The 26,802-nt window shown below is 35.5% G+C and overlaps 1 protein-coding gene across 1 annotated transcript; it reads left to right on the forward strand.

Moving 5' to 3' along the window:
- LOC134276886 (uncharacterized) lies at nt 1–26,802 on the forward strand. Its single transcript, XM_062759167.1, has 17 exons — nt 1–144; nt 6,248–6,391; nt 6,715–6,946; nt 7,235–7,310; nt 7,795–7,962; nt 8,988–9,194; nt 9,574–9,862; nt 10,223–10,385; nt 10,754–10,860; nt 11,333–11,448; nt 11,593–11,690; nt 11,963–12,018; nt 12,249–12,466; nt 22,806–22,947; nt 24,887–25,099; nt 25,314–26,237; nt 26,489–26,802. Exons 1-17 carry the CDS (start codon nt 54–56, stop codon nt 26,644–26,646), a joined length of 3,402 nt encoding a protein of 1,133 aa, XP_062615151.1. The 5' UTR covers nt 1–53; the 3' UTR covers nt 26,647–26,802.

The raw sequence follows: 26,802 nt of genomic DNA on the forward strand, positions 1-26,802 counted from the left end.
ATCCCCTGCTTATAAATATGATTTAGTCGCCGGACTTTGGCTTAAATACAACGATGACTTGGCAATTCATAATTCCGCTGATTATTCTTATGGGGACATTAGACAACGTAACTTTGCAGGCAATTAATACTAGTTATGCATCCCGTAAGTTTTTTTGTCTATTTTGATATTATTCGTTTTAATTGCCCCTCATTAAAGAATTTCCTGATGGTAATTATCACAATTATCATCTGTTGCTGAGATTGTTCCCTTTGCAAAGTGATTTAACATACATGTTTTTAATATGCCTTTTTAACCAAAAGCATTCGATAAATTTGAAACAGATTTTAGTTAAACTATGTATATATAATTTTCTTTCTATAAATAGCACACAGTATATTTTTATGCTTTATCAAATTATAGCTAATTCAACTTTGTGATGTAGCCAATTCAACTAATTTCCGACTGACATACAATTCGTGCAGGGAATATACATGATCTGTATAAAAACGAACATAACACTTTAATTGCATATATGCAAGTTTGTTACGAATTGGAAATATCGGGGGGGTTTTTCTTTATTGTTAAGACGTATACAATTGTGTTCCTCATTCTGCCCTTTTCAATATGATATCTTTGAACAAAATTCAAAGAGGAAAAGGCTTGATTTAGATTAGTATTATAATAACAACCACAGTCAGATTGTTTAGTTCATCTCTGAGTTATATTTCGAACTTGAAAAATATTCAAAATGGAGTCTGTTGAATTAATTTGAAGACGTCCTCAAGCACATTTTTTTAAAGTAGGGGATTATATGGTAATAATAACGGACACTTTTCAAACTCAAAAGTCCATTAAATGTTTATTTTAAAAGTAGAGGAAACACTAATCTCTAAAATATCAGAGGTAGGATCAGGTGCCATGAGGGTTGAGTATCCAATCCCCACCTGTCATACCTGTCGTGTGCTCCTCGTCACGGGAAAAACCGTCGACATGTCAGTGTGTCAATATAATCGCCTAACATTATGTCTGAAAAACGGCATTAAATCATTAAGTACTAGTATTTGGTTTAGATAGGTTGTATTTGTTTTCAGGGTCATTGTATTAAGTACTATTAATCAATTTGAAAGAACTTAAGTTATGATGACTTTAAACGAGCCTTCTAATATTCTTGTTACATCAACTTGACTGTCAATAACTTAATTCGTTTTCAAAAACATTTGGAAAACATCTAACCTATAAAAAATAACATCTTTTTTCCCTGCGTTGAAAAGATCTTATGAATCAGCGGTAATCGTTTTATCTGGTATAACTAATTTCCTCCTTAAAACATTAAGCATGGTTTTCCGTGTGATCCTCGTTATGGTTTCTCTCTTTAGTATTAAGGTTCACGTACTGGTACTGTTATGGAATAGAGGGATTAAGATTGAAGCACCTCCTACTTACATTGAACATGATCTCGGATTGTTTGTATAAGTGTTCTTCTCACACGGAAGTTTAAGAAGGTTGCTATCTGTCCTAATCAAAGAGTCAATGACTTTTGAGTTCCCCCATCCTCCAAAAAACAAGAGGCCCACGGGCCTTATAGGTCACCTGAGCATTATGCAACAATTTTCTAGTTATTGAATTTGATTCATGTTTTAAGCCAGATGCTATATGACATTCACAATTTTTGAAAGAGGCACCATTGATCATCATAACAATATACTTAGCAGTTGCTTAGCTTGGTTACTGAATACCCATATGCAGGGTAGGGGCACAAAAATGCATTCCAACTAATCAGTAGTGCCCCTAACACTGTGACATAAACCCCTGACCCTAGGTCCACACATTGCACAAATTTCAAAAAAGCACCCTTAATATCAAAAAATAAATAAATGTTTTATAAATACAAAAGAGCAGATTTCAAACAATAAATTCATTTTCAGTATATAAGTAGAGCCCCCACCCCACCCCTGACCCTGGGGCTTTGAAATTCACAATTCTGCAAGATTAGGGCCCTTGCTCATCATAACTATAAAGGTAGTTCATCTGCTTTATATCCAGAGACAAAGAAAAAACATTTCAAAGATTTAATGTATTTTCATTATATAATCAACTGAGCCCCGCCCTCCTAACACCAGAACCCCTGACCCTGGGGCCATAAAATTCATAATTTTGATAGAGGCATTCTTGCTCATCATAACTATGTACTTAGTTTATTTAATTCCTAGGAGAAGAGAAGAAGATTTTCAAAGAAATCATGTATTTTCACTATATATAATCAATAGAGCCCCGCCCTAACACCAGAATCCCTGACCCTGGGGCCATTAAATTCACAATTTTGGTAAAAGCACTCTTGCTCATCATAACTATGCACTTAGTTAGTTTATTTAATATCTAGGAGCAGAGAAGAAGATTTTCAAAGAATTCATGTATTTTTACTATATATAATCTATAGAGCCCCGCCCAAACACCAGAACCCTTGAGCCATAAAATTCACAATTTTGGTTGAGGCACTCTTGCTCATCATAACTATGCACTTAGTTGGTTTATTTAATACCTAGGAGCAGAGTAGAAGATTTTCAAAGAATTCATGTATTTTCACTATATAATCAATAGAGCCCCCCCCCCCCTTACACCAGAACCCTTGACCCTGGGGCCATAAAATTCATAATTTTGGTAGAGGCATTCTTGCTCATCATAACTATGCACTTAGTTAGTATATTTCATACCCAGGGGCAGAGAAGGAGATTTTCAAAGAAATCATGTATTTTCACTATATATAATCAATATGGCCCCGCCCTAACACCAGAACCCCTGACCCTGGGGCCATAAAATTCACAATTTTGGTAGAGGCACTCATGCTCATCATAACTATGCACTTAGTTAGTATATTTCATACCCAGGGGCAGAGAAGACGATTTTCAAAGAAATCATGTATTTTCACTATATATAATCAATAGAGCCCCGCTCTAACACCAGAACCCCTGACCCTGGGGCCATAAAATTCACAATTTTGGTAGAGGCACTCTTGCTCATCATATCTACGTACATAGTTGGTTTATTTAATACCCAGGAGTAGAGTAGAAGATTTCCAAAGAAATAATGCATTTTCACTATATACTTATTTAGCCCCGCCCTAGCACTAGAACCCCTTAACCCCAGGGCCATGAATTTCACAATTTTGGTAAAGGACTCAATGCTGATTACAATCATGCAAACAGTTTGACTGCTTGATGTCCAGGAGTAAAGAAGAAGATTGCATTAATTTTAGTGGTTTTGGCCCCACCCCTCAGGCCCCAGGGGGGGCAAGGATCATGAAATTCACAATTTTTGTTTCCCTTCACCCATAAATGCTTTGTGCCAAATTTGGTTGAAATTGGTTCAGTGGTTGCAGAGAAGAAGCTGAAAATGTTCAAATGTTAACACACGACGGACGACGAACGACGAACGACGGACGACGACGGACGAAAACGGATAGCAATAGGTCATCTGAGTTTACTCAGGTGACCTTAAAATTATATTGAAAATATTATTTAAAGAAAAAATAAGACACATATTTTATAATTAATGTAAAAGAAATCTTAATTTTTGGTGTAAAAAAGAATACTGTTCAATTTCCAGCTGTTTTTTTTTTAGTAGAAAATTTTAATGTACCTGCATACTAGGTATATAGGGGTTATGTTCCCAGTAAATACGATATACAAAAGAATGATCTGCCTATAAATAATTTCTAAAACGGTATATGTTATTGCCAAACAAGGTGATAAAAGAAGAGCAGCAACAGATTTATTTGATTTCATTATTTTGCAAGTTTGCAAGGACATTGTATCGACCATAGAACTGAATGAAATGATGACTTTAAACGAAACTGATGAATTTCTTGTTTTATCAACTTGTTTTTCCACAATTTTACCTCGTCTAGGAAATTGTTCATGCGTAGAGCATATTGCATATCGTATCAACTGAGATATATAAACTCCGTATGCAGGTCATCAAGGTAGAGTCTGTATTTAGGTGCATAAGTAAGGAAAGTTGAGGAAAACAATTAAAGTCATCATGATTATCATAGTGCATAGTTGTTGCGTGGACCCTGAGGTCCACGCAGTAAATATATAAGCGAAGTTAAACCGGATGCCCTAGGCAAACGACAAGGTACGCAAGCGCGACAATTCTTACCTTAGGTAGCTTGCCCGTAGAATAATTCGCACTATTCGAATTAAACTATGCAATCCATTGGCATATAGCGCTTTTAAATCTACATATCGCATTTACATATTCATAGGCAGATCCGATTTTCTTTCTTTTACATATACTTTTATAAACAAACTAAACATTGATTCTATGGTACAAACTTATAGTTTAGAAGTTATAGTATATAGAAATTAAAGATACATGTAACTTAACAACTTGATTGAAAATCGTCACTCAACGAATAGAGATAGCTTTTAAAAGATAGGGCAAGTTTTCACCGGCATTAGAATGTGAAACCAAGGCTCGCAAAATAATTTAATATTTCAGCAATCTAAATATCGTTTGATAAAGGTCTGTAGCATCCTCTTTTAATGTGTGAGGGGAAGGGGGGGGGGGGTCAGACAAAAACATCTGCATACTACAGAGATGTGCTGCTCGTGAACCATCAGATCTCTATTTTTCCCATGATAAATTTCTTCCATATAAATCCAGAACAGGTCTCAAGTCCCAGCAAGTATGAGTTACACGTATCAAAATAACCCGATTTTTTAAACTGACAAAACTAAAGGTCGCTAATCGGAGATAAAATTTCACGATTTTGCTTGAGTCTACAATCAGTTATGAGTGGGCAGATCATTGTAGAAAAAGTGAACAAACCAACGTGAATATTTTCTACACTAGAAATTTTCTTAATTGAATTTCAGTTAGAAAAAGCATGCACATGGTCCACGTATTGCAGTCTTTTTTTGAAGGACAGCAACTTGTTAGTTTACTATTAACGTTTTTTTTTTCAAGTTAAAATATCTTAATATGAAACAAATGTGTCATATCCTGTGGTATCTTTTATCTCAAGCTCACCAGGATATATCGTATTGACATAAAATTGGAAATTACCATTGTTAATTGACAATGCGTCGTCGATACACTAAGTATCTAAACATAGATATTGTCAATCAGAAACTCAGGCATTTTATGTCAACTTCATAGTACTTGTGTGTACAATCAGAATGTTGTTAAACAAAATAATTTTGCAAATAATCAATGACAATAAAAGTAAATTTACGAGTTCCATTTTCATTGAAAAAGCAGCTGTCAATGATATACACTTGTATGTATGAATTTTTAAAACATTGAAATCTGTACACATTAATAAGCGTGGAGGGAAATTCCCATTATAGTAAATTAGTAAAACAACTTCCTTGCTTGTTTCAAATTTTCCATATACTCATTTCACCTGTTTTCTGTAAAAGGATATCGGATATTTGTTTCTAGGAAAAAGTTAAATTTTGACATGGAGCTATAAAAAAAGTTGTTATATTACGAAACAACAGCGTTTGTTCTCTGATTGATACGAAATTTAGAGAAGATTTTGGATCGGAACCCTTGGCTAGTGTGTGCTTCCTCAAATGTCTGAGTTTATTTTAAAATAAATAAGATATTTTGAATAGATGGTGATACTTATTTCAACGTAACATATAACAGATGTAAAATATATTTATGTTGTATTACTGTTTGTGATTTTTGGTACATTGTATCTCAAAATCTCAAAGGCTAAAAATTAACCAACTTTCACGTATATCATACTAGTATATATGCATGCAATTGGATAATACATTATTTTGTATACTTTTTATTCTGTATATATAATTTGATGAGCCTTATATAGTTCAAAGAATGAAATTTACTTAAACTGAAAAAATCACGTAAAGAATAAAAATTTGTCGAAATGTAACAATTAAGATTAAAATATCCCAAACTTCGTATTGCTAATCATGTACATTATCTTGAGGCCTAGAGAGCCCCCCGATTATTAATTTATCAACCTGAGAGCTCCTGTTCCCGATAAGTTAAATTTAAACCTTTTTACATTAAAGTTATCTTCTATTTGTTAATATTTACATTTCCAATAAATTTCCCCTGTAATTCTTTACAAAATAAAATGCGGTATATTGAGTTCCTATAAAAAAAACTATCTTACATGTATATGGTCACATTTTCTTCCTTATATATTGCGTAAAAGTTTTTAAATAAACTTTATGTAGGTATATAAACTAGTCCATGCATATTGAACTGATTTTGAAATAAATTTCAGTCTCTTTGGAAGAGTTGGTGAGTGGATTTCGTTTCCAGCAATTGCAGCTGTCAACAACGATGATGAACGCTAGTATTCACGCGAGACTTCCCGAGAAGTTGGCTTCTGCAGAGGCTCAAGAGGCGGATCAAAGAGAAGCAAAAGGTTTTAATTTATTCTTATTTATAAGACCCTACATTTTCTAGGGTGTTCAAAATCATACCCGTCTGCAACCATACCTAGTCAGATTCATTATTTGAACTAAAATATACTCAATATTTATATTTGAATTTCTCGCTGCCCTATTTCGTTGCATTTGTCTATCATCTTTGTAGCCTCATTGTGACGTCACGCTAACGCACGTTTCTCCGTGTATATTTCTAAGCGTGATTATACACGAAAATGGTCTTCAAATCAATTTCACAGTTGACTTAGTAGAAAAACACAGCTAATGTAAATATATCAATGTAAAACCATTATCTTTCTAGCATTCAGAGCCTTTCATGAAGCCCAGACTCCATTTATCGCCACAACATCGCGGTACAACTTGGGATACATAGGGCGTGGTTATGATTTATTTAAGGGGAACCCCCTCAGTGATGATGGAGTGGTGGATCAAGGATTTCGCCTCCCCATCATGGAATTACCCTACACCCACAAGTTTACTGCCGACGGAGAATATCGGATTCCAGATAATGTTGATGTCATTGCAGAATCAAGGTATTGGTTGATTTATTAATCGATTGATTGACATGTGATATTAGTAAGTTTTTTTTATCGTTTTATTTTTTATAATCATATGAATGGCTCTGATATAAATTGGAAAAAAAACTATCTATAAATTGTAATAGAAAAAGAATAGAAACATGTAGAATATTTTTAATGCTGGTGAGAAGGTTGTATTATATATGCACTAGAACTTAATAACATGTTCTTAAATCTACACTTAAAATTCTATTTTTATGAGACACATACAAGTGCACCTTTTCTCATTTTTCTCATCTACAGCGCCAAATTTGGGTCCTCTCTCTATTCAGTGCAGTCGGAGTCGGACTATAAAAGCATGTTGAGTGTGGACGCCTCGGTATATATTTGAACTGATTTTATCTACTTTCGGGTTTTTTCCTTTGTTTACATAAGTCAAATGAATTTTCTTCTTGCTACAGTGTATCTCTTGATAATATATCTTTTTACACGAAAACTATACTGGTATTGAAAAAACTTGCCTTTTAATTTTCACAAGAGCGAAACCAAGTGGCAATTAAGATGCGAATGTTGACATATAATAACTTCAAAATCTCTCATTTATACATTTTATTATCAATAAATTCCTTAATTTTAAGGGTAATGAAATAAAAGTTAACAGAATTTTTTTTTTCAAAATGTTACATTTTTACAAAAAAAAAACTCTCCCGAGGAATCAAAACCACATAATTTTTTTCAAAAAAATCTTTTTGTTTACTAGTAACTTAAATACGATTATCAAAATACATTACAAATCCATTTATCACACTTAAAACAGGTGTTTATAATTACAAAGTAGGAAAATATTACGATATTTTTAAAAGGTCAATGCCGCTGGAGGTGGGTGGGGCGTTAGTGCCAGTTTCAGTGCCAGTGCATCTTATCAAAAAAATACGCGGGAAATTCAAAAAGGAGAGACAACTACTTTAAGCATTGTCAGCCGAGCTGTGGCGTACAGAGCTAGGATGTCCGAGACCTCCAAAATGTCCAAGGTAAAAACTTTGTTGTTGAAAGAGTGTGAATGTACATGTATATAGATACTAAAAATATTTGTATTAATCATTATTTAATAATTCAACTCCAATAGCTGCGTGTTTCTCCGCTTAGCATATATATATATATATATATATATATATATATATATATATATATATATATATATATATATATATATAACAAGATGTGTTTGTGAAACACTGATGCCCCCGTATGGCAACACAGCAATGATCAAACTTTCCTTAAATTAAATGCAAAGAGCCATAGCTGCCTCAAAGAGGACTCGGCTGACTCTAGTATTTAAAAGGAAATCACATGTTTCTATTTATAGATACATGTACCTTTTCAATTCAAAATCAAACTACATGTATGTAATCATTTGTTGACCACTGTTATATTTTTATAGTTGCAAGTTTGTTACATGACAATAAATTTACTTTATCAATACTCTTATTCTAAACAAGATTGTTAGAAATTTTTAAAAAATAAACAAGATAGCAGCTATCATGACTTAGGGTCATTAAAATAGTTTAAGACTGATTTTTTCCGAGATACTTTCAAGGTATCAAAAGTAGGGTATTCTCACTGGAAATACAATTGTGAAATATGAAAGTTTGGCTAAAGTTTTGTTATAAGTTCGGAAATCTTCAAAGTCAAAGTAATTAGTATCCAATGAAGGGTTTTGCCATAAAAAAAATACATATGTAAAGTTTGGAAGCCCTAGCCCTAACCATTCAGAAGTTATGGCCAAGGTTAATTTTTTAAAAGTAGGTCAAACTCCAAGGTCAAAGGTCTTGCTATCAAATAAAAGGTCTTGTCACAAGGATTAAATATGTAAAGTATGAAAGCAGTAGCTTTAAAAGTAATGGTCAATTAAGATCTGCTTTTTTAAAAGTAGGTCAAAGGTCAAGGTCAAAGGGTGAAAGTTCTGGGTATCCAATGAAGGGTATTCTCACAAGGAATAACACAATATTTTATTATTATTTTATATACATTACGATAGATTATCTGATTTCTTTAGGTAAATGAATACTTTGAGAAAGCTGTGATGTTGCTGCCTATGGAGAACTGCGAGGACGAATCGTTGCAAGGAATGTATCTCAATTTTATACACGAATTTGGGACCCATTATACAACTCAAGTAGTCATGGGGGCTAAAGCAGTTCAACAGCTTACTTTTTCCAAATCTGACCTTTCAAAACTGGAATCAGAAGGAATTAGTGCTAAGGTGAGACACCTTAATAAGAACATGTATGTAACTTCAGTTGGGGAAAATATACGTCACGGTTTTCTCATTCTGTATACACTGAAGTAGCCACACCGATATATAAATTATTTCATGCCTGTGAAAAAGGGGAATTAGATACCCTTTAATCATATTATTAAATAAAAAAAATTAAGAGCTAAATTATTATGTTGCACTCACTGTTTTGATACTATAAATAGCTAGTACGTTTATCTCTGACGTAACTCCTGGTTTTGCATTTGTCATCTTCAATATTTTCTCTATTTTGTGCTTCATTCAACGGTTACCTTTGTAATATCAATGCTAGGTGTTTATTGGTGAAGCTTGGAATAGATTTACTTTTAGCGGGCTTTATTCCTAGGTTGCTGCACAAGCCTCCTTCAGCGGATTCGGTGCCTCGGGCGGTGGGGGATTCAGTGTGGGGGTTAGCTCCAAAGAGGAGTCAAAAGAGCGTGTGCAAAATACCAACAAAGAACAATATGAATACTACATCGGCGGGAATCCACCATCCGGGGATTTTTCTTCCGGAAGTACCGAGAGTTTACGAGAATGGGCGAGATCTGCAGATGAGAAACCGGTACCGATTCAGTACAGGCTGACCTCCATCGAGACGCTCTTGAAGCCTGGATACTTTAAAGATATTACTTATGGTATATATATATCATTACATGCTTAAAGTATTTTGAGTGTAATACTAAGCTTTCCTTTTGGTTGTTTAGTTATTTTAGAGGATATAAATAATAATTTTCTTTGCCCATGTTTGATATATTTTCAGGAGAAAATCTAAATTAATAAATTAAATGTGTGTGTGACAGAATCATGAATTTGATTTAAATGAGCAGTATGTTGTTTCGAGGAAAATATCCAGAGTTGATTTTCATTTGTCTGTGCAGAACCTATGCTTACGTAGTCATTTAATGCTTACCAATTTGTGGAATGCGCAGTTTTAAAACTGGAAAAAGCACTGAATACTAGTACTTAAAAAAAAGGAATATAATCTTCAATTTCAGGTTTGTTTGAAAGACGCCAGTGTTTACGTCGAGCCCTGTATACTTACTGTAAAGAGACGGCATCTCCCTCCCTGTGTAACCCGCCAGACGGCGCTTCTACGACTCTTACGTCACGACGTAAACGACAGGCCCAGGATGTCGACAATGCTGATGATGGTATAAAGTAAGAAACTCTGTACAAAACGCATTACAAGATTTTTTTTATGATTTATGTTTCTACAGAAGATGTGGATATATTGTTATTTATCGAGTTATATTCAATGTGTCAAAGATAAATGGCATTCTTATTATAATTTTGTTCCTTTGAAAGAGTAACATTATATAGATGTATGTTTATCTCTAAAGCATACTAAAATTTGAATTTTCACAATAAAATGCTTTCTTTAGTTGTTTATACGGGAATTAAAGTTGATAAAAATGTACTCACTTTTTAAGAAAACATTTACCATTAGTCTTTGTGAAACTTATCAAATCATTATTGAAATATGCTACTGCCTCTCGCAAACAGTGTTCCTGTCGGTTGACTTTCAGGTTCGGTGATTTCGTCACTCTTCGGAACAGAAATTCGAGGAAATATTTGGCGTTGTCCACCTCCACGGGATACGTGAGTGGGACGGTCATGAAACCACTTGTGCAAGGTATGGAGGGGGGGGGGGAGGAGGGGGGGAGGGAACACGGCTAAACATCTATCATCTATACAACACAATATCTTAATCTCCCTTTTTGCAAAATTTTGCGTACTTAGCGTAAATTAAAATATTAAGCTAGTTGTGATAAATGTACAAAAAATGAATTCTTGAATAATATAATTAAATGAAATCAACTTTGTATTGATATCCTTGCCCAAATTATACATATCGCTTAAAAGTAACAGCAGCTGTTGAAGAAGAAAGTTAAAAGAATTGCTACAATATTTTGAAATACTACGTAACATTAACATGTACAATTTATACATGTATATATTGAGATGCACTCATTCCTGGATTACATTTACATGAAGGTATCATTATTGCAAAAAAAAAATTAACACAATAAGATATTCAATTTGAAATGTAAATAAAACCTTATTGCATCATAATTACCAGTATATAAGAAAACATTTTCTTACAGTCAACAGTATCACAAATTATGACGGACTCTTTCAAATCAAGTCTGGAGATGATGATTCCACAACACTGGGAACTTCGTTGGTGTATGGTCAGAGTTTTAAACTCGTGTCGGTGGAGGTTTGTTCAATTTGGGTTTTTTTTCAAAATTTGTTTCACAATTATTGTCTTGATGTTGTCAATGAGAAATCACTGCTACAAATGTGTCATTGCATGGATTTTCGCAGGATCATGAAATAATCATTTGATATGCATCTTTTCAAGGGAGAAAATCTGTTTACTGGAAGATTATTTATTGATGATGTGAACAAAGCCTCAGCAAGTAAACTCGAAACTGCCTTTAAAAGACAGGACGGGCGAAAGTATGTTTTATTTTATGGCTTTCAATTACAGAAGCATTAAATCAAAACCTTCTAGGTAACCATATGCATATTGAAGCTTATAAGATTTCATAATTATAAAAAAAACATACAGATTCTGGGTCATTTTCCTTCATACAAATATACTCAGTGTTAACAGCTCTTGCCAAAATGTCAAATTTAATTCATGACATATCGTAAACAAAACATTGATTAACTTTCTGAAAAAAAAAGAATTTTGTTACACTTCTCAAAAGTTGAATTTCTTTTCAAAGATTTGCAGCTCCAGGGGATATCACTGATTTCTCGGTCTTCCTAAGATTGGAAAAAGGTAAAACTAGATCATTTATATCATATCATATAATCAAATTTTATTGTCCATGTTTGTGTCTTTTTATCACCATGCTTGTTTTTAAGTATCATTAATTCCATACACTTTTTATTTTGATGTATATATGCTAGTTTTTTTTCCATTTTGTAGAATTTATCATTACTTTTTTTTCATCTATCAGAAATTTAATTTTAATGCTAACGAATTTTTTTTTTCGCTTTCAATTTTAGATCGATCCTATTTGATAAGTTTGCAGATAAGATGCTCTGGAAGAAACAATCCTTCACAATATCAAGTGAATCTGGAAGGGACAGCGGGGACCGCTAAGTTTGAAATGGACAATCTATGTAAACGTGGATATTCATGGTTTAGGATCAGTTACACTTCTTGGTATCATGGAGCCTTTGCCGAAAAAGATATCGGTCAGCTTCAACGTGTCAGGTTTATGGTGTGTTCTTTCATTACGATTGTTAACTTATTTGTTATATCCATAGGTTCAAGATCGGTTACAAAAAAATTGGGGTGTTGTAAAAATAAAGGTATGGAACTCATTATACTGGGTACCCAATTTCGCTAATAAAATGGTTTTTAATCAAATGCTCTAAAATTTTACTTTCTAATCAAATCAATTCATAGATAAACAATCTTCATTTCTACCAAAGCTCATTACGAATTTCCATATACTTCCCGAGATATTCCAAAGGCGTAGTCACAGGGGGGGGGGGGGCAGCGGGGGTACTAGCCCCCCCCCCCCCACTTTCAGATCTGGGGGGGCAAGAGTATGTCTGTGCCCCCCTCCCCCCACTTTTTAATGAAGAACAAAATCACAGCTATTTTTCCCCAACATTACCTTTACTATAGGAAATATTCATTGAATTCCCCCCCCCTCCCCACTTTTGACTCTTAATTGGATATGAAAGTAACTTGCCTTTGAAAAAGTTAACCATTAACCCCCCCCCCCCCCCCACGAAATAGGATTTTCGAGTTTGGGGAGCTTTCCTTTTTTTTTTTTTTTTTTTTTTGCTTGTAAAATAATTTCTGGCGCTGAGCCCCCCCCCCCCCCCACTTTAAAGTTGTTAAGTTTTTTTTTTTTTTTTGCTTTTAAAAGAATTTCTGGACTTGACCCCCCCCCCCAACTTATAAAGTTGTTTTTTATTTTTTGCTTGTCAAAGAATTTCTGGAGTTGAGCCCCCCCCCCCACTTTTAAGTTTGTGACTACGCCTCTGTATTCTAATAAATTTACCACGTAGACCTTTTTAGCTCACCTGAGCCGAAGGCTCAAGTGAGCTTTTCTGATCACATTTTGTCCGTCGTCCGTCCGTCCGTCCGTCTGTCTGTCTGTCCGTCTGTCTGTCCGTCTGTAAACTTTTCACATTTTCGACTTCTTCTCAAGAACCACTGGGCCAATTTTGACCAAACTTGGTACAAAGCATCCTTGGGTGAAGGGGAATTTAAATTGTTAAAATGAAGGGACATATCCCCTCGCAAGGGGAGATAATCAATAAAAGACAAAAATAGGGTGGGGTCATTAAAAAATCTTCTTCTCAAGAACCACTGGGCCAGTAAAGCTGAAACTTATGGGGAAGCATCCTGGGGTAGTGTAGATTCTAAATTGTTCAAATCATGACCCCCAGGGGAAGGGCGGGGCCACAATGGGGAATCAAAGTTTTATATAGAATTATATAGGAAAATTCTTTGAAAATCTTCTTCTCAAGAACCACTGGGCCAGAAAAGCTGAAACTTATGTGGAAGCATCCTGGTGTAGTGTAGATTCTAAATTGTTCAAATCATGACCCCTGGGGGAAGGGCGGGGCCACAATGGGGTATCAAAGTTTTATATAGAAATATATAGGAAAAATCTTTGAAAATCTTCTTCTCAAGAACCACTGGGCCAGAAAAGCTGAAACTTATGTGGAAAAATCCTGGTATAATGTAGATTCTAAATTGTTCAAATAATGACCCCCGGGGGAAGGGCGGGGCCACAATGGGGAATCAAAGTTTTATATAGAAATATATAAGAAAAATCTTTGAAAATCTTCTTCTCAAGAACCACTGGGCCAGAAAAAGTGAAACTTATGAGGAAGCATTCTGGGGTAGTGTAAATTCTAAATTATAGGAATCATGACCCCGGGGGAAGGGCAGGGCCATTATAGAGAATCAAAGTTTTACATATATATATATATATATATATATATATATATATATATATATATATATATATATAGGAAAAATCTTTGAAAATCTTCATCTCATGAACCACTGGGCCAAAAAAGCTGAAACTTATGTGGAAGCATCCTGGTATAATGTAGATTCTCAATTGTTCAAATAATGACCCCCGGGGAAAGGGTGGGGCCACAATGGGGAATCAAAGGTTTATATAGAAATATATAGGAAAAATCTTTGAAAATCTTCTTCTCAAGAACCACTGGGCCAGAAAAAGTGAAACTTATGTGGAAGCATTCTGGGGTAGTGTAAATTCTAAATTGTAGGAATCATGACCCCCGGGGGAAGGGCGGGGCCATTATAGGGAATCAAAGTTTTACATAGAAATATATAGGAAAAATCTTTGAAAATCTTCTCGGGAACCACTGGGCCAAAAAAGCTGAAACATATTTGCCCATTGAAGGATCATGGGGTAGTGTAGATTTCAAAATGTCTAAATTATGATCAGTGGGGTAGGGTGGGGATGCATTATGTATAACGAGGGGGAAGTAAAGAACAGAATGGTCAAAGCTTCTCAGGTGAGCGATGTGGCCCATGGGCCTCTTGTTTTACTTGAAATAGAAATTAGCTTGGGTCCCTGGCCATTCACATAGAGTACATATTACAGACAGTGTTTGAAGTGCAGCGAAGAGTTGCTTAGTATTTACAAAATCTTTCACCATTTTAAAGTTGATTTCTTAATCCAGATCGTAAGGTAAAGTCCGTAATAATTCCTTTCGAGTAAATATAATTTGAAAATGTCTACATCAACAACTGCACGTCAAGTTGATTATGAATGTAAAAGAAGCTGATATGATTTTAAACAAATTTTTCCCGGATTGTAAACATTTCGATTTTTATAAAAATTAGACCGCTAAAATTTTGTTGGTGACTAAGTAACATCATATGATCAAAACAAAGAAAATCTTGTAGAGCTCGAATGCAAATGGGCAAATATTCATAAGCGAGTTTAAACCGGATGCCATGGGCACACATCAGGCGAGTACCGCTACGCATCGCGAGAATGGTAGAGAGTAATTTGCCCATAAGACAACTTGCCCGTAAAATTATTCGCCCTGTTCGAATTAGAATATGCCATTCATTAGCAAATCTTGCTTTTAAATCTGCATTCGTATTTATTTATTCATTGACGAATCCGAATTTCTTTTTTGATACATACCGGTATACTTTTAAATACAAACTAAGCATTGATTCTATGGCACATACATTTTAAAAAGTAGGAAGAACTTGGAGAATATATACATGTAACTTAAAGCTGACATGAACTCTTAAAAAGGCATCAGTTTTCATCTTTGTACGACTTACTACATTCCTGTACGCCCTTGTCCGCCATATTTCATCAATTCCGCCATTTTTAATCGAAGATTTTTGGCCACCTGTACCTGCTATATATAGCCTTGAAGAATTGTTTCACTTGGGTGATTTTCTAGCCTGGCTGTCGACATGTACACATCTCCGAAAGCATAGTTTTTAGAAGTCCATAAACTGAATAAACTGACCAAATACATGTTTGAAAAGTAAGAATTCGACAAAAATAAAATAGAAATATACCGAGAATTAAATTATTTTTGAATGCATTTGCTGCAATATAGAAAATACACTAACACGGAATGCATTCATGTACAGCAAAAATCCATGAAGGTCGAGAAAACGCGTCAAACGCAGTGATTAAAGCATTTACCTGAATACTGCTATCGTTACAGGGATGTGCACATGTCGAAAGAATTATCCTATTTTACTTTTATTGAAAAATGCATCTCAGAAGTCATGTAATCCAGTGCTTACTCAAAAGTAAAAGATGCTTGGACACACGTGGCCCATGCCGATCATTTTATTTGGTCAGGGAAAATATCAAAGGTTGAAAGCTCAGTGGGGTTGATTGAAAAAAAAAGCAAGTAATTTTTTCAAAACTAAACATTACTCTTGTCTGAAAATGTTCCATATAGAATTTATGATTACATGGTTTAAATTCATTAAATCTATAATAAAGCATGCATTATTACGAATCATTCACCTTTTGAAGATATTTTCCTGTGATAGGAGGGGGGGGGGGTGTAATAAGACATGTATATTAACACTCATAAAAATAATTTTAGAAAAACGTCGGAAACAGATTGCATTTCTTTATGATCAATTATTATCAAATAAATACTGTGTATTGGCTTTATTAGACCTAATATAATTTGATTTAAAGTTATTTATGATTTTAAGCACAATGAATGAAAACATATCCCACGCACACCCAAAAGTCGAAGTGCTGAAATTCCCAGAAAAAAATTAAGGAATCGTAATTTCCTAGTTATATGCACATCTATACACATTGTGTCCTGAATATCTGCAAGGTATGAAGAATTTGTGTGCAGCGGTTTATGAAGAATTGCGCTGACAAACTGCTCATCTTTATATTCAAGATATGGCCAAAATCTAAATGTAAAAGTGCGGAAATTCCCGAAAAAATAAAGATTTTGGAATTTCCTGGTGATGTGCAAATCCAAACACATTCATGCGCGGATCTAGAGGGGGGGGGGTCGGGGGGGGGGGCAGGACCCCCCGGGAATTTACCAGGTTAAAAAATGTATATACTAAAACAAGAAAAATAGTTACCATGGACCCCCTTGGAAAACGCTGCCCACCCCCCTGTTAAACGCGAATATGTGTAAATGGGTATGAAAAGTGAAAGATTTGATGCAAAAGAAGTCACCACTATTGTCCAGGTTCAGCATATAAGTGTCGGAACCGGCGGGGGTGGCTTTTTTACAAATATATACTTAGTATAGGCATTGAATATTGCTGCGTAGGTTTAGCCTCCCCCTCCCCCTCGCTTTTCATTTTCACAGACAAGTCGCAGTATAGGTTAAAAAAGAGGAAAGTGTTGGTGTTTGGAGAAAAATTTTGTTATTGAAGTTCGAACCTACCTCCCCCCTTTCCCCCGACACGAAATAGGATATTCATGTTTAGGAAAAGGACATTTCCCCATTTTATTAAGCTTGTAAGATTTTCTGAATGAATAAAAAAAACTTCTTTGCACTTAGCCCCCCCCCCCCACTTTAAATTTGCTTCCGAGCAGGGACGTAGCATCCGGGGGGGGGGGGGGGCCTGGCCCCCCCACTTTTTTCCCCAACATAACCTTTAATATAGTAAATGGTCATTGATGGGATGGTTGGCCCCCCACTTTATAACCATAGTATAGTGATAGCAAGGATTGTAAGGAAAAAATTGGAAGTGATAGTAAGTTGGCTTAAAAAAAAATAGCTAGACTATCAGGCAGGGATACTGAAATCTCAAAAGTCTCTCTATAACACCATAATTATAAAACATTTATATATACATACCTCAAAATGAGCATACTTTGTGGTCGGAGTGACACATTTAAAAAAATATTCAAAATTGAATTCGGCAGAGATGTCTGTCTTCCAAGAATATTTAGATAACGATCATGTCAATTATTTTTGCAGCCCCCCCCCCCCCCCCGCGCCTAAAAATCAAATGCCTAAAAGTCAGTCTGAATAGGGGATGGCATTTCTTCGTGTATTTGTGTGTTAAAGAACGTATAGATCTATGTACACATAAAAAATTGTATTCTGGTAAACTGCTTTTAAGATTTGAAGTAAATAATTACCGTACATCAAATTACTTGGTTTAGATTTGAGATTAGTACTACAATAATCAGTTATAATTGACAAATGGATTTTGCGACGCAAACCTACTGCAGACTATATACATGACTTTGTATAGAATGTATAATAGAACTACATGTGAAAGACAATTCACAATTATAGCTTCTGAACAGCAGTTATAATACCTCCCCCCCCCACTTCTGCCGCGCAAATACCAAATAACTTCTCTTTCCATTTGTGATATTTTCCCTGACCAGAATCTGATCAGCACGGACTATAGGTGTATCGACGTGCTTGTCTGTACGGAGTAATGACAGTGTGTTTACTATTGAGCTTTTACGGAGTTTATTTCTTTTTTGTGATGCATATTTCAATAAATGGAATTCAGGGTGTATATCACTTGACTTGTGCACATCTTCGAACCGATGCAGTAACCTTATTACCAGGTATGGGTACGTTTACAGCGTTCGAGGCGTTTTCTCGATATGCACCAATTGCATAGGGGCTGCAAATCAAAGACGTTGGTTGTTTTGTGCCATCCAAATGATAATAATTTCAAAATGTGTTTGCAGATTTTACTGCTTTTTATTTCAAGTTTATTCTGCATAAATTGGCGCACTGTAAAAATACGTACTCGTGCATCTAAATTTCTCACCAAACTTGCATTTTTTTTCTTTTGATTCAAATCGATAATTATTCAGAAATATGATTATTATTTTGTTTATTGTGGTTTTGAAATGTCTTGATCTCCTTATGTGTTCTCATATATGCTTTACCATCGGAGATGTGCACAAGTCGATACCGAAACCAAAAAATCATTCAACTGTAACGAGCCCATTGGGGTATACATCGTTACAATGAGACAAGGTATCTGAAAGAAATATGGCGGAATACGGCTATCGTTGGTATGAAACAAGTCGTACATAGATGAAAATGTTGCGTTTTTAAGAATTCATGTCAGCTTTAAAGCTGACATGAACTCTTAAAAAGGCATCAGTTTTCATCTTTGTACGACTTACTACATTCCTGTACGCCCTTGTCCGCCATATTTCATCAATTCCGCCATTTTTAATCGAAGATTTTTGGCCACCTGTACCTGCTATATATAGCCTTGAAGAATTGTTTCACTTGGGTGATTTTCTAGCCTGGCTGTCGACATGTACACATCTCCGAAAGCATAGTTTTTAGAAGTCCATAAACTGAATAAACTGACCAAATACATGTTTGAAAAGTAAGAATTCGACAAAAATAAAATAGAAATATACCGAGAATTAAATTATTTTTGAATGCATTTGCTGCAATATAGAAAATACACTAACACGGAATGCATTCATGTACAGCAAAAATCCATGAAGGTCGAGAAAACGCGTCAAACGCAGTGATTAAAGCATTTACCTGAATACTGCTATCGTTACAGGGATGTGCACATGTCGAAAGAATTATCCTATTTTACTTTTATTGAAAAATGCATCTCAGAAGTCATGTAATCCAGTGCTAACTCAAAAGTAAAAGATGCTTGGACACACGTGGCCCATGCCGATCATTTTATTTGGTCAGGGAAAATATCAAAGGTTGAAAGCTCAGTGGGGTTGATTGAAAAAAAAGCAAGTAATTTTTTCAAAACTAAACATTACTCTTGTCTGAAAATGTTCCATATAGAATTTATGATTACATGGTTTAAATTCATTAAATCTATAATAAAGCATGCATTATTACGAATCATTCACCTTTTGAAGATATTTTCCTGTGATAGGAGGGGGGGTGTAATAAGACATGTATATTAACACTCATAAAAATAATTTTAGAAAAACGTCGGAAACAGATTGCATTTCTTTATGATCAATTATTATCAAATAAATACTGTGTATTGGCTTTATTAGACCTAATATAATTTGATTTAAAGTTATTTATAATTTTAAGCACAATGAATGAAAACATATCCCACGCACACCCAAAAGTCGAAGTGCTGAAATTCCCAGAAAAAAATTAAGGAATCGTAATTTCCTAGTTATATGCACATCTATACACATTGTGTCCTGAATATCTGCAAGGTATGAAGAATTTGTGTGCAGCGGTTTATGAAGAATTGCGCTGACAAACTGCTCATCTTTATATTCAAGATATGGCCAAAATCTAAATGTAAAAGTGCGGAAATTCCCGAAAAAATAAAGATTTTGGAATTTCCTGGTGATGTGCAAATCCAAACACATTCATGCGCGGATCTAGAGGGGGGGGGGGGGGGGTCAGGACCCCCCCCCCCCCCTGGAATTTACCAGGTTAAAAAATGTATATACTAAAACAAGAAAATAGTTACCATGGACCCCCTTGGAAAACGCAGACCCCCCTGGTAAACGTGAATATGTGTGAAATAGGTATTATAAGTGAAAGATTTTAGGCAATAAAGTCACCACTATTGTCCAGGTTCAGCATATAAGTGTCGGAACCGGCGGGGGTGGCTTTTTTACAAATATATACTTAGTATAGGCATTGAATATTGCTGCGTAGGTTTAGCCTCCCCCTCCCCCTCGCTTTTCATTTTCACAGACAAGTCGCAGTATAGGTTAAAAAAGAGGAAAGTGTTGGTGTTTGGAGAAAAATTTTGTTATTGAAGTTCGAACCTACCTCCCCCCTTTCCCCCGACACGAAATAGGATATTCATGTTTAGGAAAAGGACATTTCCCCATTTTATTAAGCTTGTAAGATTTTCTGAATGAATAAAAAAAACTTCTTTGCACTTAGCCCCCCCCCCCACTTTCAATTTGCTTCCGAGCAGGGACGTAGCATCCGGGGGGGGGGGGGCCTGGCCCCCCCACTTTTTTCCCCAACATAACCTTTAATATAGTAAATGGTCATTGATGGGATGGTTGGCCCCCCACTTTATAACCATAGTATAGTGATAGCAAGGATTGTAAGGAAAAAATTGGAAGTGATAGTAAGTTGGCTTAAAAAAAAATAGCTAGACTATCAGGCAGGGATACTGAAATCTCAAAAGTCTCTCTATAACACCATAATTATAAAACATTTATATATACATACCTCAAAATGAACATACTTTGTGGTCGGAGTGACACATTTAAAAAAACATTCAAAATTGAATTCGGCAGAGATGTCTGTCTTCCAAGAATATTTAGATAACGATCATGTCAATTATTTTTGCAGCCCCCCCCCCCGCGCCTAAAAATCAAATGCCTAAAAGTCAATCTGAATAGGGGATGGCATTTCTTCGTGTATTTGTGTGTTAAAGAACGTATAGATCTATGTACACATAAAAAATTGTATTCTGGTAAACTGCTTTTAAGATTTGAAGTAAATAATTACCGTACATCAAATTACTTGGTTTAGATTTGAGATTAGTACTACAATAATCAGTTATAATTGACAAATGGATTTTGCGACGCAAACCTACTGCAGACTATATACATGACTTTGTATAGAATGTATAATAGAACTACATGTGAAAGACAATTCACAATTATAGCTTCTGAACAGCAGTTATAATACCTCTCCCCCCCCCCCCACTTCTGCCGCGCAAATACCAAATAACTTCTCTTTCCACTTGTGATATTTTCCCTGACCAGAATCTGATCAGCACGGACTATAGGTGTATCGACGTGCTTGTCTGTACGGAGTAATGACAGTGTGTTTACTATTGAGCTTTTACGGAGTTTATTTCTTTTTTGTGATGCATATTTCAATAAATGGAATTCAGGGTGTATATCACTTGACTTGTGCACATCTTCGAACCGATGCAGTAACCTTATTACCAGGTATGGGTACGTTTACAGCGTTCGAGGCGTTTTCTCGATATGCACCAATTGCATAGGGGCTGCAAATCAAAGACGTTGGTTGTTTTGTGCCATCCAAATGATAATAATTTCAAAATGTGTTTGCAGATTTTACTGCTTTTTATTTCAAGTTTATTCTGCATAAATTGGCGCACTGTAAAAATACGTACTCGTGCATCTAAATTTCTCACCAAACTTGCATTTTTTTTCTTTTGATTCAAATCGATAATTATTCAGAAATATGATTATTATTTTGTTTATTGTGGTTTTGAAATGTCTTGATCTCCTTATGTGTTCTCATATGCTTTACCATCGGAGATGTGCACAAGTCGATACCGAAACCAAAAAATCATTCAACTGTAACGAGCCCATTGGGGTATACATCGTTACAATGAGACAAGGTATCTGAAAGAAATATGGCGGAATACGGCTATCGTTGGTATGAAACAAGTCGTACATAGATGAAAATGTTGCGTTTTTAAGAATTCATGTCAGCTTTAACAACTTGAATTCGAAACTTCATTCAAAGAATAGTTATTACATGTATATGTTTTTAAAGATAGAACAAGTCTTCACCGGCACTTGTTTTGGGCATCAAGGCTCGCAAAATAATTTGATACACAGCAATCCAAATACATCTTGATGCAGACCTGTAGCAATGGTTTTCCATATTGAGGAGAGGAGGAGGGGGGAAGGGGGCTCCGGAAAAAAAAACGTTCTGCAGATTTAGAGCTGTGCTACACGTATACCGTCAGATCTATTTTTCCAATTATAGATTTCTTCCGTATAAATCCAGAACAGATGCCAAGTCCCGATTTTTTTTAAAATGATAACAAAACTATAGGCCAATCGCGGAGATAATTTTTTTTTTACAATTTTGTTATGAAACTACTATCAGTCAAAGTAGGCAGATCATGATAGAGTGTGTAGGAATCAACATGAATATTCACTAAACCTAGAAATTTTCTTTAATTGAATTTCGGTTAGAAACACATGCATATGGTCAATGTATACGTATAGTCCTTTTTTTAAAGAATAGCAACTAATCTTTTCCTTAAGCGAGTGACAAAGATTCTCTGAATAAGCTTGTATACTTATATAGACAATAAAAAAAAGAGTTGTTTCAAATAAAATGATCAGACATTTTTATTTGAACTTAAAGGGCAGAGGAACTGAACCAATCAAAGGGATTCAGATATTAATTGGACAGAATCGTCAAATTCTTAGATACATAGCAATCGGCTTAAATTGTATCGGATACGAATATAAGTTTTCTATGAGTGCAACAGAAAGGAAACCAGTTGGTATGCTTTTTATATTGCATGGTCATCCTTCTCAGAATTTCGAACTATACATGTATGTGCATTTTTATGCCCCCATAAACGAAATTTCGGGGGTATATAGCTTTTGTCGTGTCCGTCAATCTGTCCGTCTCTTTGTTTGTCTGTTTGTCCGCAAAAACTTTAACCTTGCCCATAACTTTTGATTAAGCGGAGCTATGACTTTCATATTTCACATGTGTATTCCTTGTGAAAAGACCTTTCTTCGGATACCACAAAATTTACCTTTTGACCCTAACCTTGGAGTTTGACCCATTTTTAGTTTTTTTACACAAAATTCCAAACTTTTACTTTGGACATATCTTTTGAATAGTAGATATCAGAACTTTTATACTTCACATATGTATTTTTGTGGCAAGACCTTTTATGGAGTACCAACGACTTTGACCTTTTGACCTTAACCTAAGAGATTTTCGTACTTATAAAAAAAAACTTTAACCTTGGCCATAACTTTTGGACGGTAAGGGCTAGGGCTTTTATACTTGACATATGTAATTCTTGTGAAAAGACGCTTCATTTGATACCAATAAGTTTGACCTTTTGACCTTGATGTTTGACCTACTTTTGAAACACAACATTGACCATATTTTTTCAAGGGTCATGACTAGGACTTTCATACTTCACATATTATATGTAATCCTTGTGACAATACCATTTATTTGATATCAACAACTTTGACCCTTTGACCTTGACCTTGGATTTTGACCCAATTTACACAAAAAAATCCAAATTTTTACTTTGGCCCTAATTTTTAAACGGTGGATACTAGGACTTTCCTATTTCAAATATCAATCCCTTGAGGCAAGACCTTTCATTTGAAACCAACAATTTTGACTTTTTACGAAAAACTTTAACATTCGCCATAACTTCTGAACCGTAAGGGCTAGAGCTTTTATACTTCACATATTTAATACTTGTGAGAAGACCTTTCATCGGATATCAACAACTTTGACCCGTTGACTTTGAACTTGGAGTTTGACCAACATTTTACAAACTTTAACAATAGCCAAAACTTTTGAACAGTAAGAACTAGAGCCTTCATACTTCACATATGTGATCCTTGTGAGAAGAATTTTCATTGGATATCAACAACTTTGACTCTTTGACCTTGACCTACTTTTACAAACTTTAACCTTAGCCATAACTTTTGAACGGTAAGGACCAGCGCTTTCATACTCCACATATGTAATCTTTGAGACAAGGTCCCTCTTTAAAAACCAAGAATCTTGACCCTTTGACCTCAACCCCGGCGTTTGTTTTACCTTTTAAAACGTTAAGCTTACTAGTCATAACCTTTGAACAGATTGTGCTAGGATTTTATATTTCACATTTATATTTCTTGTGAAAAGGCCTTACTTTAGGTACCAACATACTTAGTATTTGAGAAAGCTTAAAATTCGCTATGTTGCCATGGGGGCATCAGTATTTCACAAACACATCTTGTTTTCTTACCTGTCAAGCAGTGTAACATGTACAGTACACTAACGGATTAAATTACCCGGTGCGTGCATGTTTGTTTGTATGTCTGTTTTATACCGTATTCTGGTACCTCTTTTGTTTTGTCCATGTATTGCGTGGTATTGAGTCATTGCTAAATAAAGAGAAACTGACCTTTAATTCCAAGACTTATTTCCCCTCTTCCCTTACCTGGTTGTCTGGAAGGTAGTGCCCTTTGTACTCGGTGCATGACGTGTGTTTACTTTTCATTATGCATGTGCGTTTGAAAGAGTATCTAAATGTATATCCTTGCTTGTAACAAGAATATAAATGACTTTTTATTAGCCTTTATTTGGTACATATGTGTATCTCTCTCTCTCTCTCTCTCTCTCTCAATGTCCACATATTTCATGAACATCGTTTCAACAAAAAAATGGAATGAAATTATTGAAGTGCTTTCTTTCAGAAATTGACATCTACCCTGCACAGTTCTCCTTCCATAGTAAAACACACCCGGCGGGGAGTGTGGTGAGACGCCGAGACACGGTCTTTATAGAGGTCGTGTCAGCCGTGGACAGAAAGTCCTTCTGGGGTCAACCAGTGTCCCACTTACTGTCAAATAAATACGGAAAGGTCACCATAAAAGAAAAAGAACCGGTGCCCCACAAAGCCAAGAGAGGTCAGATTAATTAATTACTCAATATTCATTCCATAGTTAGACACAGATGAGCGGAGAGTGAGGTGATACATAAGTATAGTGAGATGGGGGGATTATTTATGAAACTTAATTTAAGAAAAAAATAATTAAGATACATTCATCACACTTTCATGTCCATCACTTTTGAACTCTCTATAGGGCAGTCATGTCTGACTTTAAGACTTTCTTCTTTCAGACTGCAATGGCATCATTTTTCCTGACAATGGCAGACTAGGTGCCTTTAATAATTTTGAAAACCGTTACTTCGTGTCTTTTGGCGTTGATGTCATGATAACCACAGTCACAATTAGGACCAAAAAGACTTATCAAGCAAACCAGTATACGGTGGAATATATCGATCGAAACAGTCCAGACTTTCAAACGTTACAAGACATTATCAGAAAACCTACCTCTGGAAATGTATATACAATGGACATCACGTTTCCAGAAATGTACCTCTCTGCAATCCAAGTGTACGTGAAAGGGGTAGCCGACTTCGCAGACAACGTAAATAGCTTGCTGATAAGGGGATGTCCTAGTGCTCTTGTGGAGGCCCAACCCCAAAACACAGATGCAGAGGAATGGGAACTTAGACACAGCGAAAACCAAGTTCAGACGTACCCATATTTACGAGTTGTTCCAACACAATACAACGTGTCAAATTTTGATAAAGTTTTCCAAGAACTTGAAAAGCCTTTCTCCGTAACAAATTACAGAAAGGTGGTAGACTTTGAACCAAACCAGAGGGGATGTGTGGTGGACCAGGACTACATCCAAAACTATCTGATGCTCACTGATGAAATTGAAGGGCTGAAGTTCCGAAATACTCGGGTGATGTCTTCTGGGATATCTGTAACCATTATTACTGACGTCATGGCCATGAATAAGATTATGTACGAACAGAACATGCCGGCGGTGGATAGTCTGCTTCGTATGGCGGTACAGAGGTACCCTTGTAACTCCAGGGATGTTATCTTCTCTTTACGACAGTCCTCGGACGAGGGAGCGGGCCTGTCGACTACTGCTATCGCAGTGATTACCGTTCTAGCTCTTTTGGTTGTAGCGGCGATAGCTACTTTGATAATTTTATTTGTGATCAGACGGAAGCGCGTGACGACAGGTATATTTGCTTTTATTCGCGATATATCTGTCATGATGTAAATTTTTAGTTTATCAGGAAGGCAGTGAATTTAAAAAAAAATTACATGTCAGACTTTTTTAGTGACATCTGGTAAATTCATAATTCACACCATGCATGCGTACATGTATCTATTACTGGATTAATACATGTATTTCTTTTCTATGAAGCTTGATTTCTCGGTGTATTATACTTTTTCATTTGAATCTGTACATATTGTAATGTTTTTACAGTTGACAGACCTGACAGACAACTGATGGTGGAGAAGAATGTCTACATTGATGAGGGAGGAAACGACGAGAACATCTACACTAACAGGTCCTTTGAGGATACGAGGCTTCAACCCCAGGCTTCTCCCGCCATCCCCTCCCGACAGAGGCGACTAACATAAGCATGAGAAAAAGAACTCCTCCCACGATACATACACACACAAAATAAAATATGGTGACATGTTCACTTTTAATGTTCTGAAGATTATGTTTGTTTTGATGCGTATTTAGGTGCATTTAATATTGACGAAAACATTATACGTACGGGTACAGTATGC

Source organism: Saccostrea cucullata, unplaced genomic scaffold, assembly GCF_032062105.1.
Source record: "Saccostrea cucullata isolate Sc308-1 unplaced genomic scaffold, CSIRO_AGI_Scuc_v1 ctg6904, whole genome shotgun sequence".
Taxonomy (NCBI): Eukaryota; Metazoa; Mollusca; class Bivalvia; order Ostreida; family Ostreidae; genus Saccostrea; species Saccostrea cuccullata.